The sequence below is a fragment of the Bos mutus genome, chromosome 21, assembly GCF_027580195.1.
Source record: "Bos mutus isolate GX-2022 chromosome 21, NWIPB_WYAK_1.1, whole genome shotgun sequence".
Lineage (NCBI taxonomy): Eukaryota > Metazoa > Chordata > Mammalia > Artiodactyla > Bovidae > Bos > Bos mutus.
This window is the reverse complement of record NC_091637.1, coordinates 25,707,017-25,729,027: the sequence shown is the minus strand read 5'-3', so window position 1 is coordinate 25,729,027 and position 22,011 is coordinate 25,707,017. Positions and strand designations below refer to the sequence as shown.

At 47.1% G+C, this 22,011-nt stretch overlaps 1 protein-coding gene and 1 non-coding gene across 5 annotated transcripts in view; one reads left to right on the top strand and one right to left on the bottom strand.

Annotated features, from left to right (window-relative positions):
* Positions 1-8,606: 8,606 nt before the first annotated feature.
* The window catches only part of ARNT2 (aryl hydrocarbon receptor nuclear translocator 2), a 196,068-nt gene continuing 182,663 nt past the window's right edge, over positions 8,607-22,011 (bottom strand). For all 4 annotated transcript variants that reach the window (XM_070358423.1, XM_070358426.1, XM_070358424.1 and 1 more), the window contains exons 18-19: positions 17,057-17,193; positions 8,607-14,725 (exon numbers count right to left, since the gene is read on the bottom strand). In XM_070358423.1, coding sequence (XP_070214524.1) covers positions 14,627-14,725; positions 17,057-17,193 — 236 coding nt within the window. In that variant the 3' untranslated portion in view covers positions 8,607-14,626. The remainder of the gene's footprint in view (positions 14,726-17,056; positions 17,194-22,011) is intronic.
* On the top strand, positions 20,218-20,290 carry TRNAG-CCC (transfer RNA glycine (anticodon CCC)). The gene has a single exon. It is a non-coding gene; the product is annotated as a tRNA-Gly (tRNA).

The following is a 22,011-nucleotide window of genomic DNA, read 5'->3' as shown; positions in this document are numbered from 1 at the left end:
ACCTCCTCATATTCAGTCCATCTAAAAACATGCTTGATCACTTTTCCAGACATTGTGTTGGGAGGTAGAGATACAGAGATGAATATACCCATACTGCATCCTAGGTTATCTATCCGTTCTAGGGTGTTTCTGGAGCATAATCTTGGCCTCCTAAGAAAAAAGATTTCAGAAAGATAAGAATGCAATGTTTCTAATGCAAAACAAAACAAAGAAAAAAAGAACAAAAATCCCTAACCTTTGTCAGTGAACCTATTTGTTAGTCTCAAACCATGTGGATTCAGGGACTTCTCTGGTGATCCGATGGTTAAGACTCTGTGCCCCCTGTGCAGGGGGCCCAGGTTTGATTCCTGGTTGGGGAACTAAGATCCTGAATACTCCGTGGAGTGGCCAAAACAAATAAATAAAATAAAGAGATGTTATTTTTAAAGAAAATCAAAACATGTGGATTCACATTTTTGAGAACAGCTGGTCTTTCTCTCTGTGGTACATGATTTTTTTTTCTCCCACACTGCCTTCTCTGATGGAGATTGCTGGGCAAGAAGAGACAGTTCCAGTTTTAGGGACATGTGCCATTTGCTCCTGTCCTGTCAGGGGTCTCCACTGCCCTGTTTCTTTAACCTCGCCATAATTTCTGCCTTCCTCTTGTCCCAACAAATTACAGAGCTGGGGGACTTCCCTGGTGGTCCAGTGGTTGGGAATCCGCCTTCCAGTGCAGGGGATGCAGGTTCCAATTCTGGTCAGGGAGGTAAGAGCCCACGTACTATGAGGCAACCAAGCCTGTGCTCTGCAACAATAGAAGCCTGCATGCCACAACTAGAGAAAGCCTGGACACAGTGACAAAGATCCAGGGCAACCAGAAGAAAAATAACTAGTAAGAAAAATAAGTAGTAACTTTTAAAAATAATAAATAACAAATTATTTTATAAATTAAAAAAAAAAATTAGAAAGCTGGGAGCTCCCGCTCCAGAAATGGTCTCCCCTTCCATCTTTCATTTCTCAGTGAGTCCACTCTATTCTTAGAGAGAGTGCAGTTAATTCTCAGCATCCTGAGAACCACCTCTCTGCTGGAGACCTTGTGTTCTCTCCCTCCTGCTGGGGTGAGGAATCTGTGCCCTGGGGATCGGGGTCAGCTGTCCCGAGGCTTCTGTAAGCACCACGTCTTCTTCATAGTTGTTCAATTGCTCAGTCATGTCCGACTTTTCTGACTTCATGGACTGCAGCACACCAGGCTTCCCTGTCCTTCACCATCTCCCAGAATTTCCTTAAATTCATGCCCATTGAGTTGGTGATGCCATCCAACCATCTCGTCCTCTGTCACCCCCTTCTCCTCCTGCCTTCAATGTTTCCCAGCATCAGGGTCTTTTACAATGAGTTGGCTCCTCTGATCAGGTGACCAAAGTATTGGAGCTTCAGCTTCAGCATACATCTTCTAGATCTGTGCAACTATGGTGTGGCAGTGGTGGCAGATGGATGTGCTTGAAAGGAGGGTCTCAGGAAGAGGCGGAACCCTCACGCTTGGTCAGTGCTCTCTGGCAGTGGGAGTCCAGGATGACCACCATCTGGCACTGAGGATGCCCAGCTGTTTGACATTACTCCTGGGCCTGCTGTTTCTACATCAGATCCACCAGTCGTTTCAGCTCATTGTCTCTGCTTGTCCAAGTGCTTCTTCAGGACCCGACGTGCTTTCCTTGGCAGCTGTGTTGGTAGCAGGGACGTTCCATGTTGCTTCAGGCACTTCTGCATATTCTATTTGAACCATCACACGTCTGAGACAGAAAGTCTGCATTCCTGCGTGTTCTGGTGGAAGACCAGGCAAGTGGAACTCTCCCCCCACCCTTTGCCTTATGTCATGGGTTGATCGTCCTGCCTACCTGCTCTGTTTCTTAGTCGTGTCCGACTCTTTGTGACCCCATAGACTATAGCCCGCCAGGCTCCCCTGCCCATGGGATTCTCCAGGCAAGAATACAGGAGTGGGTTACCATTGCCTTCTCCAGGGGATGTCCCTGACCCAGGGATGGAACCCAGGCCTCCTACATTGCAGGCAGATTCTTTACCATTTGAGCCACCAGGGAAGCCCCTTCTCAGAAATTCAACCTCAAAAACTCAGGGTTGGGTGTGATGAATTGGGAGATTGGGATTGACATATATACACTGTTGATACTGTGCATATATACACTATTGTAAAATAGATAATTGATGAGAACCTTTAAAAAAAGTTATAAAAGACATTAAAATTAAAAAAAAAAAAATAAAAAACTCAAGGTTTTCGTCTGTGAGCCAAACTGCCAAGCCAGATTTGTGTTCAGTTGCTACTCCCTTTATGAGGCGGACTCAGGTAGAATGTGCACATATGACCTGGTCAGTCTTTTTCAGGTCAGAGTGGAAGGGTCATTCTCCATACACCTGTCGTGTTGAATGTGATGCAGAGAAGAACAATGTTTCGCTTCAGTCATGTCCGACTCTTTGTGACCCCATGGACTGTAGCCTGCCAGACTCCTCTGTCCATGGGATTCTCCAGGCAAGAATACTGGAACGGGGTGCCATGCCCTCCTCCAGGGGATCTTCCCCACCCAGGGATGGAACCCTCGTCTCTTGTGTCTCCTGCATTGGCAGGCGGGTTCTTTACCATTGCACCACCTAATCACCAGCTTCTCATGGGCTCTTTGTGGGTATGATTCTTGGACTCGTTCATCTAGAAGAATCAGGCTGAGATAAGTTTCCTTTATTGCCCAAGCTTCTGGGAAACAGAATAAACAGAATTCGGAACTCCCTTTTCCTTATCTATTACCAAAATTCCCTCCAGCGTTAAACTTCTGGGTTTAACTGGGTTTTCCATAAAACCCAGTCAGCATCTTCCTTCCTCTTCAGGGGTTCTATCTTTGTCAGGCAATGTTGAGGTCCTGGGTAGGTGACCAGATGTCCTGGTTTTCTTCATTTCTGCGACATAGGACTTCCACTGCTAAAAAGGGAAAAGTTTCAAGTCAACCAGGATAAGTAGATTTCCCTAGTCCTGGGAAAAATAGACTTTTTTTTTTTTTTTTAGATGACCACTTTCTTCCTCATTCTTGGTTTTTAATTAATCAATCAATTTATTTTTGACTGCACTGGGTCGGATCTTTGTTGCTGTGTGCAGTAAGCAGGGGCTCCTCTCTGGTTGCAGCAGGCTGGCTTCTCATTGTGATGGCTTCTTGTTGCAGAGCACAGGCTCTATGGTGTGTGGGCTTCAGCAGTTGTGGCACCTGGGCCATGGCATGTGGATCTTAGTTCCCAGACCAGGGATCAAACCAGTGTCCCCTGAACTGGCAGGCAGATTCTCAACCACTAGACCAAAAGGGAAGTTCTGAAAAACAGGTTTCTTTGTAGACAAAGTCCTTTCCACATCTACACTGTCAAATATTTCTAAAAGTTAAGATTTATTTTTATTGAAAAGGAAAGGTGAAATTCTTTGCAGGCATAGCTTTAAAAATATTTTTTAATTTCTTGTTTTTCTGACAGAAAAATGAAGTGTGACTGTTCCTATTCTTTGCTGCAGTGTAGTATTTGTTACAAGACTGTCACTGATCATTGGTAAAGAGCTGGTCTTGGCAGATGTAAAAATCTGAGGCACTTGGGCTCTGTATGCTTCTGCAAAGTAGAATCCAGCAGGCTGAGGACAGCCCTTCAATAAGGAGACCCAGATTCTGGTGCCTTAAAGTGAAAGCAGAGAGCTGGGGTGTGTGAACCTGGATGGAGGTCTGTGGGCAGCCACTTTTTTCTCCCCAGCAGAATAACAGAGTCCCAGGGATCTCTGTAGTCTGCTACATGCTGAAGGTCTGAAGTCATGCTGGGGTTCAGTTCTTTTGGATGTTGGGCCATTTCCAGGATTGGAAGACCCTGGGCACACTGAGAACCAACATTCCCATCTTGGCCCTTGCCACACAGCTTGACTTTCTGCCTCTCTCCCATTACTTTAACTTCTTCTTCTTTTTTTTTTTTAATGGGGACCATTTTCAAAGTCTTTATTGAACATGTTACAATACTGCTTCTGTTTTTTTAAATGTTTTGGTTTTTTGGCCACAAGGCATGTGGGATCTTAGCTCCCAGACCAGGGATTGAACCCATACTCCCTGCGTTAGAGGGTAGATTCTTAGCCACTGGACCACCAGGGAGTACCTCTGCCCTCTCTTCTTTATCTTCAGGCTGTCTGTTTGGAACACGCCATTTCTCTATCACCTGGCTCCAGCATTATGAAGCTGTCTTCTCAGGCAACAGAAAGTGCCTTCACCCTTGGGTTCTCAAGCGTTTCCTGGATGTTGTTTTTTAGAAATCCTTGTTGATCCTGGTTCAGATTAGACTAAATGCCACCCCTCACTTACTATTCTTTGCACCTCCTCACACTTCCTCCCTGACCACATACCCACAAAATTGTAGGCGAATCACTCAAAGTAAGGGGCAAAGCTTGAAGATTCCAGAGTTGAAGCTCTTACTTCCCCAATCCTCCTGATCTTGGTCCTCTTTCTGTTTGCCCCCAACCCCAGCCCATCCCTCTCACTTGAGCTCAGCCAGTTTTCATCATGACCCAATGCTAACCGTGTCTCATCCCAGCTTGCCACTGCCCTCCATGCGTTCCATCTCCCTGAGGCAGATAGGAGTGACAATACAAGTGTGCACACCCATCCCTGGCTCAGACACAGGGTCTGAGACCTATCCAGAAACCTCTCAAGCTGCCAGCAGTCGTGATGAACTCACTGTGGAGCTGGACAATTGAGGAACCTGCCTCTGCCTCCTCTGTCCAATGCTTGTGACTTAGAGCAAAATGAATTTCTTATGGTTTTTCCAGAAAATTTTAATTTTTACTTTATATTGGAGTTGAGTTGATTTACAATGTTGTATAGTTTCAGCTGTCCAGCAAAGGAATTCCTTATCATTTAAAGACCATTCGCTGAGTTTCATGTACTTTCCGATGTATTGCACAGAGACTGGTGAACAGAAAGCCTGAAGAAGCCCCCACTGAAAGCCTCTTCAGGACCACAACCTGGGTCATTTCTCTTCTGTCCCACCTTCCAGGGAGCTGGCCCCTGGAAGAGGCCACACAGGAAGTGTGTGAGCACCCATGCCTAAGACAAAAGTCTCCTCCCCACCCCCCTTACGTGGTGACTTGGAAGCGCATTAACACCTCATTCTGCCAGTGGGAAGTGAACCTAAGAAAACATAACTCCAAGGTTTCTAGCATCTTATTAGCGTTCGGGATCCTGGCTGCTCGCTGAGCTGATGTGACAAGGTGACTTTCCATGGCTTCCAAAGGCAGATCTCAGAAGACTAGCCGGGAGTCTGTCGGATCACCAAGGTTTCCAGTAACCCATGTGTGATGTCATCACGGTGGAGCTCAGTTCTGCGGGTCCAGCTTAGGCCCCAATGTGGCCATGATGAAAACATGGCAGCCCTCTAGGGATGTGGAGACTCCGTGAGAAACATGAGCCAGCACGGCTTTTACTGTCAAGGACCCTGGGGGACTGGCAGGGCTCACACACTGATAAACCGCTGTGATGAAATGTTTTTTTTCTTCCCCGTCAGCGCCAGGTCACGTTTCTTTGTTTTTGGCATTTTTATTCGAGTCTTAAGTGAAATGTGTGGGAAGAATTAGGAGCTGGGCTGTAGAACCAGAGGCCAGCTGCATTCCAGGCATTTTAATCTGGTGTCCTGCTGAGGGGCGGCTTACCTATTTCATGATTTATAAGGGTCTTGGGCTTGGAGACGGGAACCCATTAAGCACTTTCTGCAAAAGCAGAGCCAACAAGCTGGGCGCCCAGTGGGGAGGCTCTGCTTCTGATGGGCCCCATCTGTTGGGACCTGTTGACGAAGTCATGCAAATCACAGCCTTCTGAGTTCTTCCCCCAACCCACCTCCCCTTGTCCATTTGCAGGGTGGGTGCTCTCCACCTAAATCCTTAGCACTTTTATTTTATATTGGAGTATAACTGATTGACAATGTGACAGTTTCAGATACACAACAAAGGGACTCAGCCATACATATACATGTATCCGTTCTCTGCCAAACTCCTTTCCCATCCAGGCTGCCACATAACATTGAGCAGAATTCCCTGGGCTGTACAGTAGGACCTTGTCGGTTATCCATTTTACTTTTTTTCTTCATGTAAAGATTTCCTTTTATTAACATAACCACAATAGAATTTTTTACTTCATATTAGCAATCAAAATGGGCATTTTAAAATGACATTTGTCATTCATTAATGACATTTAATAATGCTACTCATTCAATCATAACAACTAAATAATATCATTTATTAATTCAAACACATAAAGTGCCTTATTGCTGTTTTTGTTTAGTCGCTAAGTGGTGTCTGACTCTTTGTGACCCCATGGACTGTAGCACACCAGGCTCCTCTGTCCATGGGATTTTCCAGGCAAGAATACTGGAGTGCGTAGCCATTTCCTTCACCAAGGGATTGTCACAACCCAGGGACTGAACCCATGTCTCCTGCATTTGCAGGCGGATTCCTTACCACTGAGCCACCTGGGAAGCCCTATCAAGTGCCTGCTACTTCTGCTGCTAAGTCGCTTCAGTCGTGTCCAACACTGGATGAGACAAAGATAAAATTAGAGCAATAATTATACAACATCCCATCACAAATATGACAATAATTTCAGATATTTCATATCAAGGTTTTAAAAAAATTTCTAATGCATTTTTTAGAACTTTTTTATTTTGTACTAGGGTATAGCTGATTATCAAAGTTGTGATAGTTTCAGGCGCACAGCAAAGGGACTCAGCCATACATATACATGTATCCATTCTCCCCTAAACCCCTCTCCCATCCAGACTGCCACATAACACTGGGCAGAGTTCCCTGTGCTGTAACAGTAGGTCCTTGTTGGTTATCCATTTTAAATACAGCAGTGTTTACTTGTCCATCCCAAACTCCTTAACTATCCCTTCCTCCATCCTTCCCCCAGGAGCCATAAGTTAGGAACCTCATATTCTAGGGGTGGGGTTGGGTCTTCACTGTGTGGCTCCAGCCCTGTGTGCAGCAAGTGGCAGGTGCCACACAAGTGTTTATGGAAAGAGCATGCTTGAGAGGGTTTGCAGGAGAATTAACTTCATAACTGTTGGGCTTCAACATGGTTAACAGGGAGATGACCTTATTTTCCTCCCAGAGGAAGATAAGGAGCTGTTGGGAGGGGAGGCTGGGAGGTGGCTCTTGGAAATGGAGGGAGCACCGTGAGAACCTGGCCGATTCTTCCTGCTTTATTCCCCCTCCCAACCTGAGCAGCCTCACGCTTCCACATCCCTGTGCTTCATCCCCATTGCCTTTCACTGTTCATTGGGCCCCTCATCAATAACCTGAATCAGAATACTTTTATTCTTCATGCTTTTCTATATGCTACACTCTTAAAAATAATGAGTGTACATCATTAGTAACATCAGGAAAAGAATTACTATTGCTCTATCTATGATGAGAGTGTATTTTTATCTAGTTGTCTACTGCTTGGGGAGGAATAAAGGGAGGGTGCAGGTGAAGCCATGTCCTGGCAATTGTTTGGGCTTTTTTCACTATTTCTTCTCCTCTGAACTTACCTGGCAATTCCTGCACTGCCTGGTCTGGCATAGCTGTGTCCAGCCATGGCTCTTTCTTTTTTTCCTTTTTAAGTTCAAAGTTTCAAGGTTCAAACAAATTATTTATTTGGCCTCGCTATGTGGCATGCAGGATCTTAGTTCCTCGACAAGGGATCCAACGATTTCAAGGTAGTGTGGCTAAGTCATTTATTTTCTTATTCTGACAGATGATTTGCTTTTCATTATTTTTCAAGACTTTATAAGTAGTATACATTCTTCATAAAACAAATAACATTAAAAATTACAAGGATAGGGACTTCCCTGGTGGTCCAGTGGCTTAGACTCTGAGCTCCCAACACAGGGGGACCAGCTTCAATTCCCTTTTCAGGGAACTAGATGCTGCAACTAAGATCGGGTGCACTCAAGTAAGCAAATAAATATATATATATTTTTATTACATAAAAGGTAAATTCACTTGAGATTCTATCATGTGGAGATAGGTTACTAGAGTTTCATCTTTAATGAATATAAATGCACACAGAATTTTATATCAATGCAATGGAACATTCCTGGGTCAGGAAGATCTGTGGAGAAGGAAATGGCAACCCACTCCAGTATTCTTGCCTGGGAAATCCAAAGAACAGAGGAGCCTGGTGGGCTACAGTCTATTGGGACACATAGAGTTGGACATGACTGAGTGACTAACACTTTTTCTACTATGCAGCAAATTTGAGAAAAGTATACCATATGCTCATCACCAAGATGAAATAGCTGTTTAACATTTTGCCATAACTGCTTCAGATACTTTTTCTCCAGATGAATGGATAAAGAAGATGTGGCACATATACACAATGAAGTATCACTCAGCCATTAAAAGGAACAAAACTGGATCATTTGTAGAGACATGCATGGACTTACAGACTGTCACACAGAGTGAAGTAAGAGAAAACAGAAAGAGAAAAACACAAAAAGAGAAAAACAAATACCATATATTTCTTTTTATTTTCAATCAACACCTCTTTCTTTCCTCTGCCTTAATCTGCTTTAAGGAATTCAACCACACAAGTCACTCTGTCCACTCTTTCTCTCTCTATTCACAGTTGTACCTATCCATTTAGGAGATTCTTTCTAAAAAATGTTTGCTGCATATCTATTTATGCAGAAACACAATACGTAATTGCCCTGAGTTATAAAATATGTACTATCTTTTAAATGTAATAGTATGTTTTTAGAAGGTGCGCACACATCTACAAAATCATTTTAAGTGCAGCACACAAATGTTGTGGGCCTACATCAATCAGTTGATTCATTTCTTTAATAAAGGATGCTTAGGCAGGTTCCCAGTTTTTCACTGCAACAAGCAATGCAGTAGATCTCCTTTTACCTGCCTTGTCTCACACATGTGGGAGGTTTCCTAGGACAGACACTTGGATTCACTGAGTCATAGGGTTTGTACATCTTTGATATGTCAGGATATTGTGTACCCTTCCCAGAGTGTCTGTCCTGTTTCCCCATATGGTCATAACAATTGAGTTATCAGACCTGGAACATCTGAGTGATAGACCTTATCTTGCTTTAATTTTGCATTTCCCTTCATTACTAGTGAGGTTCAGTCTTTTCTCAACATCTAATGCCACTGAGTTTCTATGAACTGGCAATTCAAACTCTGATCATTTATCTATTAAAAACAATTCTTTTTGTTTTTTTGATGCGGACCATTTTTAAAGTCTTTATTGAATTTGTTACAATCTTGTTTCTGTTTTATGTTTCGGTTTCTAGGGAAGTGAGCTCCTGGACCAAGGATTGAACCTGTAATCCCTGCACTGGAAGGCAATGTCTTACAACTGGACCAACAGGGAAGCCTCTGGCCACTTATCTATTGAGTTGTATTTTTCTTATTGACTTTTATGACTCCTTATATTCAGAATAGTCTCTCTCAATGATGTGAATACCACTTCGTTAGGTACATACATTGCAAATATTTCTACCAGTTTATTGGTTGTCTTGTCCATTTCTTTAAGCTGATTATGTTTTAGTGACCTCAAACAAAACTTTTTTTTTTTTTTTTTTCAAACAGAACTTTTAAAAATTTCTGTATAGTTTGTGGTCTTTTTGCCTGGTTTAAAATCTCCTTCGCTAACTGATTTCATCAATATATTTTCCTAGATTTTTTCTAAAGATTTTACATCTATTGCTTGTCAACACTCAGATGTTTTCATCTGCGGGGAATTTATCTTTTGTACATTGTGTAAGATAAGGGTACACTTACTTCTTTTCCCCATGTGCTTTTCCCTGGCACCATTTATTGGAAGTCTGTCTGGTCCCATGATTTGTAATGCTGACTCTTGTAAATAACAGCTTTGGCTTGCTTCAGAGGTGCACATACCAAATATTCTCCTTTCTGAACATGTGCATACTTTCAGATTCTTTATGGTATTCTACTAATCTAGTTTTCTCTATGCCAATCCCACATCTTCTTTTAAAAGAAAAATGTAGGCCATTTAAAAAAGTTTTTATTGAATTTTTTACAATACTTGCTAGTTCATGTTTTGATTTTTTGGCCACAAGGCATGTGGGATCTTAGTTCCCTAACCAGGGATGGAACCTGCACCCCTTGCATTGTAAGGTGAAGTCTTAAACATGGGACCACCACTGGACTTCCAGGAAAGTCCCTGGGAGAATTTAAGAAAGAAATGAATGTTTGAAGAGTACAACAGATACAAGGTTTTGTAATGAGACCTAAGATCAACCTTTTGTGTTCTTAGATAAGTCACTTAACTTCTCTGAGTCCCAATATCTGAATCTATAAACCAGGAGTAATATCCACATCGCAGAGGTTAATAATGGTCACAAAAATAGCATTTGCAAAGAGCCTTCCAGAGAGCCTTGCCTAACACACAAAGCTGAGAGTTATTAGCTTCTTTTAAAATTTTATGTACCCAGATCCCCTGACAGTCACTCTTTAGCATACATGCTTTCTACACCCTTTTCTGGGGACAACAAAACACAGCCCTTAGGAAGAGTAATATGAGAGCATCTACCCAACTTCAAGAGCAGGTTCTATAAATTCTTCAGTGACAAAGCTGGCCTGGGCTATTCAGTGTTCAGAGCAAAGTCATTTTTATTGTAATGAAATTTTAAAAGGCAGTTCCATTAGTTACACATATACACAACTGACTTAGTAACTGTTAGTCATAGAGAACGTTCAAGAAATACAAATGATTTATCCACAGCACGGTTCACATTCATAAGAAGAAAGGTTAAAAGAGAAACGATTAAGTGCTGAAACTGTCCTCTGAAGCTCATCTGGGAATTATCTTGTTTTTGGAGAAAAATGAGATTGTTAACCGGAAGCAGGCTGCCTTGTTCCCATAAAAGGTGGAAAAACCTCCCTTTTTCCACCTCCACATGGTCACCACTCCACGGTCTTTGGCCCCAAGACCCAGGCACACCTACCTATGCATGAAGAGGTGCCGGTATTCCAGCATGATGCCTCTCAAGCTGCCCCAGCCCACAGGCAGCGAGGAAAAGGACAGTCAGATCCCTTCATACCCAAGATGAAGATCTGGCCAGGAGAGAGGGCTGAATGGACAAGTTGGGTTGTCCCTGGCAAGTCAGGACACAGCAACTTAATGATCAAACCCATACTTCCCAGTAAAAGAAGGAGCATTTCCACCCTGACTCATGACTGGCTACTGCTGTTAAGTGACCAGCATGGTCCTGCTTATGTCATAAATGTTAGGGAGCAGGTAGGTTGTGGGGGGGGGCGGGGGTAGAGATTCAGGGCTCATCTGCTAGTCCAGGGGCTGACGTAGAGGGAAGGGAACACGGTCATTTCCCTGGGGCCTGACTCATCTCTAGACTGAGCCTGGTCACAGCACTGACAGTGTCAAGGGTGGCTGGTCTGGGGGACAGAGTCTCTTATGGACTCAGGAGAGTCATGCTCTTCAACGTCAGTCCCATCAACTATCAGTATTCTCATTGCAACAGGTATTCACGAAACAACAAAAGGGTGAATTTGATCAACTGGGAAGCAGAGAAGAATGTGGGTGTCTGTGATGGCTCTGTTGCTCCCTGAAACCAAAACTAGAGATGAAGCCAGTAGGAGGCATATACAGGCAGAATGTTCTAGAACCCCTGTAGCCACTGTCACAGTCACTAACCCAGCCTTGGCCAAGCCTCAGCGTGGCTGTGTCTGTGTGCTCACCAATGGTTCAGGCAGCCACCACATGGCTTTTTTGAGGGGAGAGCCTTCTGCTTGCTCAGCCAAAGGAAGCCACTGGAAGGCCTGGGAGATGCAAGATGAGGTGTGAATGAGGAAGAGAGTCCTGGAGCCAAAGTCCTAGTGTTGTTCCCCTTCCCAATCCAGCTTTTTGTCCATCTCCAATAGGAAAGGAAGTTGAGCTGAAGGCCACGCTGACGCAGGGTCCATGGGCATCCTGGTCTCCTGGCTGGGCAGGATCAAGGCTTCTACAAACTGGCATTACTAGGCTCTCCAGGACTTTAATGCTCATTTGTCTCAAAATTCCTCGTGTGTGTTTGTGGGGGGGTGGGCAGAAAGCATCCCTCAGACATGTGGTCCTCTGGGTGCTCCCTGTTTTCTGAGTGGCCACATGGTGCTTCTAACACTCACAATCAAAGTGTGGAATGGGGAATACAGAAAACAGAAAACTCAAACTGCCAGTCACACTGCAGCCACACACCCCTCCAGGGCTCCTGGGACACAGCTGGGAGGGGAGGTGGGCTTACTTATTTATTTTCTTTTTGGCCACACTGTGCTATGTGTAGGATCTTAGTTCCCTGACCAGGGATCGAACTCAGGCCCCAGAAGTGGAAGCTCAGAGTCTTAACCACTGGACCACGAGGGAAGTCAGGTTGAGGCTGTTTAGTTATGATGCTCTCCATTACATCTGGCTTTCATTTGCTCACGAATCCTTGCCTACTAGGACTAAGAACTGAGAGGTCCTCATCCTAGACATTGTGTAAGTAGATGAAAGGTCCTGGGAGCAAGACTGTTCTCCTCTGTCCTGCATCCCCTCAGCACCCAGTACAGCCCGGGTGGGTGGCAGGCTCCCAGTCAGCATGCCAATCAGTGTGTGCACCTTAGAAAACCCCCAAACTCCCTCCAAAACCAGAAGAGACAAACATACCTCCCCCCTCAAACTCAAATTTATAGACTCAAAGTCACAAGAAGTCTGTTTTCATTTCACCAAGAACCCATTCTTTGATCCAAAAGCTATTTTGGTGTCTTCTTGGGAAATAATTAAGTCTACCGTCTGGGACAAGTTCAAGGCTGCAGGGGGGGGCAGAGGTGACCCCAGGAGCGGGGCACACCCAGGGGAGGCCCCTTCTGGGTCTTGGTTCTGTCAGGGTCGGGGGACGTTCAGCCACCTGCCATTATCCCAGGAACCAAAAGGCTTCTAAAGGTTAAAAATGACATCCGTGCGTCTAAACCCCAAATCCAATCGCCACTATATACACGAAGATTAAAAACCACTCTAGAAACTGTCAGGTCAGTTTTAATTTAGAGCCCATGACCTGGGATCACACAAAGCTGGCTACCAGCCAAGGGTAAGCTCGTGAACAATGCTGGACTTTAACAGCTGGAGCTTCCCAGGCCAGAATGAACGCCCATCCGCTCTGGATGCTGGCCAGCGCTGGGGTTGATGCAGTTTTCAGAGGATGAGAGCAAACACTCTCCACGTGGCTCCTTCCTGCAGATGGGGCTCACTCCTGGCTCAGGTAGCCCAGAAGCGACTCCACTCCGCCGGGCCCCTCAGAACCCCAGGAGGAGGGGTACAAGGATTGTTCTGAGCCAGGCGCCTGCAGGGGGCATGGGCTCCTCTGCCTGCCGCGAGGTGGCCACAGGTAGGTAGCCTGTCTCCCTATGGGTGTCGGTGAGCTGATGGGATGGGGAGGCAGGACAGGAGGGGGACCATTGGGAAAAGAAGAGGACACAGGAGTTTCCTTCCTTACTGTAAAGGGCACGGGATGGAGTGGAGGTAAGTAAAAATGGGGAATCATCTCAGATCTGAGAGAAACAACAAGCCAGGGACCAGGGGCTCAGAAGTTAGCCAGGCAAGCTTCTAGAAGTCAGCTCTCACTCTGTCTTGAGACAACCTGGGGTGGGGGTGGCAAAACCAGAACTGGAGCCCAAGTCCTCTCCCTCGAAGACCCGCCCTCTGCCCCTCCTGAGAAGCCGCTGTCCCCTGCCTGGACTGAAGAACTGACCTAGCAGAGCAAGCAGCTCTGGGCCGGGACTCCTGGGGTCGCCGTCAAGTGCCCGCCTGCTCAGTTCAGCCTGTCTGCCTGGAACCCAGGCCCCAGGCCTGGCTCCCTCTGGTCAGGGTGTCCTCCTCAGCTTGGCCGGGGCTCCACCTCCACCACACACCCTGGATTCTAGACTCTCGTTCTTGCCACACACGACAGACATGGGCACAGCACATCCTTCAGGACAAGGATTCACATTACGTGGCACAAAGTACACGCCTCATGGCAACATGGATGGACGGACAGATGCGGCTGAGCCAGGAGACAGAGGAGCCGGCGTCCACCTGGGGGTCCTCGGCTGCTCACCTCCAGCTCTGAGAACACAGGCTTTGTGCCCTCTCTCCCCACTACTCCCTGAGCCCCATGCGGACACAGAAGTTAGAAGCCAGGAGAAACCAGATTCCAGCTTCCAGGGCAGGCCTGGGCATGCCGCTTGGGCTCTCTGGGCTGTAAGTGAACTTTACATAGACACAAATTGTCCGATAGGAGATTATTCACAACCAGATTTTAGGAACCCAATGGGTCGGCCTCCCAAGCACACACAAGTAAAATACAATAAATAAACCCACCCCTGACGTCTACCAGGCTCCTGTTTGGTGGCGGAGCAGCCACTGCTGAGGGTTAGAAGCTGAGCAATGCGACAGTGGCAGGGGGAACACGGCGGGGGCGGGGGGAAATGAGGTGTCTTCTGCTGGGGGGGTCCTGCCACAGGACAAGCAGGGCAAGGGGGGCCCCCGTTCACGATGGCGTCGACGTCACAGCAGGGGGGACACTGCTCTGTGAAGCCTGGCTTTGCCCGCAGCTACTCCGAAAACGGCGGGAACATGCCCAGGTCGGCAAAATCTTCAATGTTATAGTTGCCGGTCCCCTGGGTTGGATCTCCGGGCATGGGCAGCATGTCCTGCAGGAGAGAGGAAAAGAGCGCAGGGAGTCGGCTCATCCCTCATTCTCCTGGGCAGTGGCACATCCCAGGAGCCCAGCCTGCCCGCCACCCTCACGGCATCTCTCCAACAGGGCAGCCTGGGAACACGTACCCTCCCCACCGCCCCACCATCTGACAGATGCTCTGCTGGGTTCCTCCAATGTCTGAGACCCTGGGTAGCTTTGCTGTCCTGGGAGATGTCATTGCAGCAGGAAGCTCTGTCTGTTTAAAGCCTAGCCAGGACACAGGGTGCACAAGAGGCCCACTGGTACCAGTTTGGTACCAAGCAAGTTATATACACAACCGACAATCAAGATACGACAGCACTGCGATGCAGGGAAGGGCAGGAGGGCTACGTGTAAGGAGAACTGAGTGGGCTGTCTTCACCGTGTACATCGAGGACAAGGCCAAATCCCTGTGGGGTTAGACTTCACCTTTCACGAGTCCTTCAAGTTCTCTGGGACTCAGACTACCCATCCAGAAAATGGGCAGAGCTATATTTCAATTCTTTATGGCAATTTCCCCAAAGTGTGCTGTGTCCAATTCTTGGCCCACGAGACACTCTGGGAGAAAAGAATTCTGCGGACAAATGAGTTTGGGAAACGAGGTGTACTTTGCTGCCCTTCTGTAAACCCTCAGTCATCATTAGTACATAAAGGCTCTGTTAAGTCCTGTAGTCATACAGATGAACCTATCTGCAGGGCAGGAATAGAGATGCAGATGTAGAGAATAGACGAGTGGGCAGAGCAAGGGAAGGAGAAGGTGGGACAAACTGAGACAGCAGCATTGACCTATATATACCACCACGTGTAAAACAGAGGGCTATTGGGAAGCTGCCATATAGCGCAGGAAGCTCAGCTCTGTGATGAACCTAAAGCAGTGGGATGGCAGGGTGGGAGGGAGGCTCAAGAGGAAGGAGAGTACATGTAAACATGTAAACATGGCGGATTCACTTTGTTGTACAGCAGAAATTAACACAACATTGTAAAGCAATTATATTCTAATTTTTTAAAAAAGAAACTGAATAACTGTTTAATCATGTCTCACAAATGTATTTGACCAAAAATTCTTTTTAGCATCGTTACCATGAAGAGCCAGGTTAGGGAAATCTGCTTAAATGGTGACTGTGAGGCATAAGGAGGGGCCAGGGCTCAGCATGACGGATGGAGGAAGGGGGGATAGTCATCATGGGTCAGGGGTGGTCAGGTGAGGGCCTGGGTGAGGCACCTCTCTGCAAGTATAAAAGGATTTTGTCTCTTTGGGGACCTGGGTTCTACAGCTTTGCCTGTGAAGGTGCTGCTTGAACTGGTGGGAAAGGAGCTTGAGGCGTTGCTGCTGTTCAGTCACTAAGTCATGTTCAGCTCTTTGTGACCCCATGGACTGTGGCCCGCCAGGCTCCTCTGTCCACGGCATTTCCCAGGCAAGAATACCGGAGTGGGTTGCCATTTCCTCCTCCAAGAGATCTTCCTGACCCAGGGATCAAACTCGCGTCTCTTGCATTGGCAGGCGAATTCTTTTCCACTGAGCCACTAGGGAAGCCCCAGCTTGGGGTGAGGGTGGGGTAAATGGAGAGCTCTCCCATGAGAGCTTTGTAGTCCTGTGGGTCCCAGGTGAGCCCTGCTCCAGCCACGCCTTGTGGGGCAGGCTCTGGAATGTGACAGAAGGCACTTGGGGCTCTTGTTATCAGGTGTTTCTCCCTCATGAAGACCTGGTAGGGTGGACGGGACACACCCCCACTTGGAGCCTCTTCCCAGTGAGAACTTTCCTGGCTGAAAGTGGGGCTCTGACACCCAAGGGGGCCGAGTCCTGCACTGTGGTATGCCAGCGATATCTGTTACTGCTGCACACTTAGGGAATGGCTCAAACCAGGGGTCCCCAATCTCTGGTATCCAAAGCCTGATGATCTGAGGTGGAGCTGATGTAATAACAATAGAAATAAAATGCACAATAAATGTAATGCACTTAAATCATTCCGAAACCATCCCCTCCCACTATCTGTGGAAAAACTGTCTTCCACAAAACTGGTTGCTGGTGCCAAAACGGTTGAGGACAGCTGGATCAAACAACGGAGGAGTTGCAAGGCACCCAGGCAGCTTCAATCAGCAATACGTGCCTGGGGCTCAAGAAGGGAGCCTCGCCTCTTTCTCCTCCTGGAGCCCCTGGAGTTGGGGCTATGACCTTCCCGGGAGGGGCCAGAACTCACAATCTCTATCAGCAGTCGGTGCTACAGCAGGGAGGCAGAGACCGAGGGGGAAAGGAAGCAGAGAGAAGGCGCGGGTACCTACGAGAAGGCGGTGCTCGCTGATTTACCTGGAACACTTCAGTCTGACCGGGCTGCTGGTGGGAGTGCGGCTCACCGCTCTGCTGTCCGTGGTGCTGGCTTTGCCACTGCGACCAAACTTCCGAGGGCCGCCCTTGGAACTGCCCGCTACTCTGTCCGCTCTCAGCTGAAAGATCCGACATAGAGGACACTTCCTTTAAAACCCAGCCCATGACTTCAGGAGACCCAAGAACCACTACAGCCCAGAGGACCCCCGCACTCCATCCAGAGCGGGCTGAGCCCGCTGTCCCCCTCTGCCTCATGCTGGCTGACAGATAAGAAGCTGGTTTGGCACCCGAGGGCTGGATGGGTGAAAGAGAAACAGGAGCTCTCTGCCAGATGGTGCGGGTACTGGGCAGTGAGGGTGGTTCTCCCCGAGCGCATCTGCCAGGGTAAAGTCTTACAGCCCTCAGTCCTTCAGGATCACTGCTGGAGGCATGTCTGTGGCCGAGAAGCCATCTCCTAGATGTGCAGGAGAATGGATATGCAGTCTCTGCCACTCCAGATACCCCAGCTCACAGGCTGCTCTTTAAAGGAACCCTGTCCTGCCAGTAGAAGAGCCTCACTCAGCAAAACTTGACCTCCACCAGCCTCACTGCCTTCTGGGTAACTCAGCTGAAGCCACACATGGCATTCCATGAAGGTCCTTCCACGGGGGCCAAGAGCCATGGCTCTTTCTGCCCGTCTCTTTAGCAGAGTGTTTCTCAGCACCACTAGTTTGAGAGGTAAGGCATTTGGGTACAGCTTAGACAAGGAGATAGGTCTCTTTGTGGGAATTGCCAGATAAATTTGTGAACAAGAGCGACCTTGCTCTGTCCACAATTTACAAAAAATACCTGGTGGAAAAACAAAACTTAGAAAAAAAGAGCAGAATTTTGCCTAAAACATTTTAAAGATTAACCCAAGGGGGCGAGAAAGGGAATATTTCCTGCCATATATGTAAACAAGGATGTCACAATCATCAGCAATTGCAGACACCATGGATGGGGAGCTGGTGAGCCCTGAGGGAACCGAGGAAGAAAAGAATACCTGCCATCCAGCAGCCATCAGTCTGCAGCCACTCCCTACTGGGAGCCTTGAGGAAACTCAGGATGTGAAAACATAGGATACTGGCCCCAGATAGGTGAGGTGTACATCAAAGGAATGATTTCAGTGAGCCCAGACTCTTGTATCTTCCCATACATGGAAAAGTGCTAAATTCCTTAACCTGGCTATCTGGTCTTCTTTAACAATAATCTTTTGATGTTCAGACTACCTGCCCTTTGTTGCAAAACTTCTATATCACCTGGCTTCTCCCCTCACCTCCTCTGACCAGTTCTCTAAGGGTTACTTGAAATGCTGCCTCACAGGCTTGAAGTCCTAAATCCTGTGCATGCTCAGTCATGTCTGACTCTTTGCAACCCCATGGACTGTAACCTGCTAGGCTCCTCTGTCCATGGAATTTTCCAGGCAAGAATACTGGAGTGCGTTGCCATTTCCTACTCTAGGGGATCTTCTCAACCCAGGGATCCAACCCTGGTCTCCTGCATTGCCAGGAGGATTCTTTATCACTGAACCATCAGGGAAGCCCAGTCCCATCAAATAAAACATAATTCTCAACTTTCAGGTTGTGAATATTTTTAAGTCTACCAGGGTTGGTTTATCCTAAGGCATATTAAAAACTGCAGGCACTTTTCCTTGTTCCAAACCATTCAATGACATTTTGGAGGTGACAGGCTCACTGTCCAGCTCTATAGAGCAGAACAGGTCCCATCTTGGCCCTACTTGTTCTTCAACAGTTGTTCTGACCACAGGCGACCCCACTCCCCACCTGATAAGTGGGCACTGGGTTCATCTTGGGTGGTAGTTTAGATGGTGTTCAAAGGGAAGAGTCAATCCCTTTCTCTCTCACATCTCACCTACTGCCTGAGACATGAAGGGCTTTAATAAAACATATACTCCCTTGAATGGTTCACCACGGCACCTTTCAAGCTCTGCGTGATCACAGTTGGTAAAGGGATCCAGAAACTCAGGTAAGGATACAATTCCTGATTGCACACAAGAAGGAGTTAAATCTACTGTGCATACAGGATTTTGTTGTTTAAACAAATGCATCTGGCTTTGCTGAAATGCCTTTCCCGAACACTCTCTCACGATATTCCATGGGCCAGGGACAACTTTTTCATAGAATCATGTCCCCTGGCCCGGTTTGGGAATGGTGGTGGTTTAGTTGCTAAGTCGTGTCCGACTCTGGTGACCCCATGAACTGTAGCCTGCCAGGCTCCTCTGTCCATAGGATCTCCCAGGCAAGAACACTGGAGTGGGTTGCCATGATTTGTGAATAGAACAATCTAGAACAGTCCTGGTTCAAAACTGTAGCAATATTAAATGCATAGGACTTCCCTGGGTGTCCAGTGGTTAAGAACCTGCCTGCCAGTGCAGGGGAACTGGGTTTGATCCCTGGTCTGGGAAGATCCCCCATGCCACAGGGCCATAACCACTGAAGCCCGTGCACATTAGAGACTGTGCTCCAAGACAAGAGAAGCCACTGCAATGAGAACCCTGTGCATTGCAACCAAAGAGTAGCCCCTGCTTGCTCCAACTAGAGAAAGCCCACATGTGGCAACAAAGACACGGCATAGCAATAAATAAATAAGTAAATAAAATGCTTAAAAATGTGCAGCAGCCCCAGCTGGAGCAGTGATGGAAGCCCCACTGGTCAGATACCCACCCCGTCCTGGAGGCCCTGAGGTTGAGCACGAGCTGGGCCATCTGCTGCTGGGACAGAGGATGGATGGACACAGGCACCTCTGCTGAAGGTGGGGCTGGGGCAGACCATGAGGGTTGTCCTCATGTATTCAGGGATGACTGGCTTGGTGTCGCTGTACCTGTGTTCTCTCTGGCGTGTGCGTCCTCCCCCTGCTCTGCGCCTGCAGGATTCTACCTGTACTCCGAGACCTGATCGAATGTGACCTTGAACGACTGACTCCATGCTCTCTCCTCAGTTGGCCTGTGGCACTTGTGCTGTCTCTCAGGACGGTGCCCTTCACGCTAAGATGACTCATCCCCAGATGTGAGTAACTTAAGGCCAGGGACCTTATCTATTAAAACGTCTGTTCCAGGCTTCACTGAGTACAGTGCCTGGAATAAAGCAGAAGTATCTGCTGGGATTTCCCTGGTGGTCCAGTGGCTAAGAGTCTGCATTCCCAATGCAGGGGGTCCAGGTTCAATCCCTGGTCAGGGAACTAGATCCTACATGCCACAACTAAGATCCCACACAGCCAAGTAAATTTTACAAAGTATCTGCTGAAGGCAAGAATGAAGGAAGGAAAGAGGAGCAAAGGAGGAAGAAATAAGAATGCTCTATACACTTTCACTTCTATTCCCACTGGAGGCTTCCTGGATATCACCAATTTATAATGAAGCTAATACCCATCTTCTCATCAGTCTTCCTTGGTGACAGCCAGAGCCAGGGGAGGGGGGTGGAGGGGGAGAATTAGAGGAAGGCTAGCTTCCCCAACTTGTGTCTGGGGGTGGTTGTATTCATGAACAAGACAAAATTTCAGAACAAAAATTCTTAAACTTCTGGGAAGGGAAGTGCTTTTCTTAACTGCGTGCAATAGAAAAAAAAATTAATGAACTGGATTGCTTTATTCATTTATTTATTTTTATAGGGATGTAAATGCAACATGATAACTAAATAGTTAATACTGTTACAGGGTATGCCTATTTATTTATGACCCTGCTGTGTGGCATAGAAGATCTTAGCTCCTCAATCAGGGATCAATCCCATGCTCCCTGCACTGGGCATGTGGAGTCTTAACCACTGGACCACCAGGGAAGAACTGGTTTGCTTTAGAAACCGCATAAGCTAGCTAAGGAAGCAGGGAAAGGGCTTGGTATTTTTGGAGTACTGACTAGGTGCTAGGCATCCCTCGGGATACTTTTTAGACATTCTTTAATTTCTTCTTCACTCTGACGCTAAGAGATGAGTCCATCTTCCACATTTTTCAGATGAAGACACTGGGGCTCAAAGATGTCAGGAAATGTGCCCAACTCATTTAGCTTATGAATACCAGAGCCAGGGTTTGAACCGAGATCTGTCTGATGCTGAAGCCCACGTGCATTGATTTGATAAATAGTTTTCATAGTGAATGCTATGTACCCGACACTGAGCAGTGGCTGGGGATACAGTGGGTTGCAATGGTCCAATTCATTGAGAAAGACAGATGAGTAACTAGGCAATTGGAATTGTTGTTTGTTTAGTTGCTCAGTCATGTCTGACTCTTTGCAACCCCATGGACTGTAGCCCACCAGTCTCCTCTGTCCATGGGATTTCCCAGGCAAGAATACTGGAGTGGGCTGCCATTTCCTTCTCCAGGGGATCTTCCCAACTCAGGGATTGAATCCAGGTCTCCTGCATGGCAGGTGGATTCTGTATTGCTGAACCAGCAGTGAAGCCCAATTGAAACTGTTAAGACTGCTTATAAGGGAAGCACAGGCAATTGGAAGGACAGGGCTGTGAGACTTAAGCCAATCTGCATCTTCCTGGAGGAAGTTATATCCACCGACAATCTAGAAGATGACCTCACCCGTCATGTGGTGGGACAGTTAAAGGGGAAAGCCCTCCATGCAGTCTCTGCTCCTGACACTTTTTTCTGAGCTGCATCAGTGACCTCTCTGATTAAAGAATGAGTAATAACTACAACATAACCTCCCCAGGATGATAGAGCCCTGTGGGGTCTTAGACTAAACCCTGGCCCCGACTGACCAGTACCACAGACCATAAACAGGGCATGTTTGTGGCCTGCCCCCAGGATATGTACCTACAAGCCTCTTTCTGGAAGAAGCCCCAGTGTTGCTTCATCGATCCGAAAACCACGTGTGTGACTGCAAACCTTAAGCATGGGTTCCAGCCATGCCGTGCTTCTTGTGTTCTGTGGGCTGCCTGCGTAAGACCTAGGCT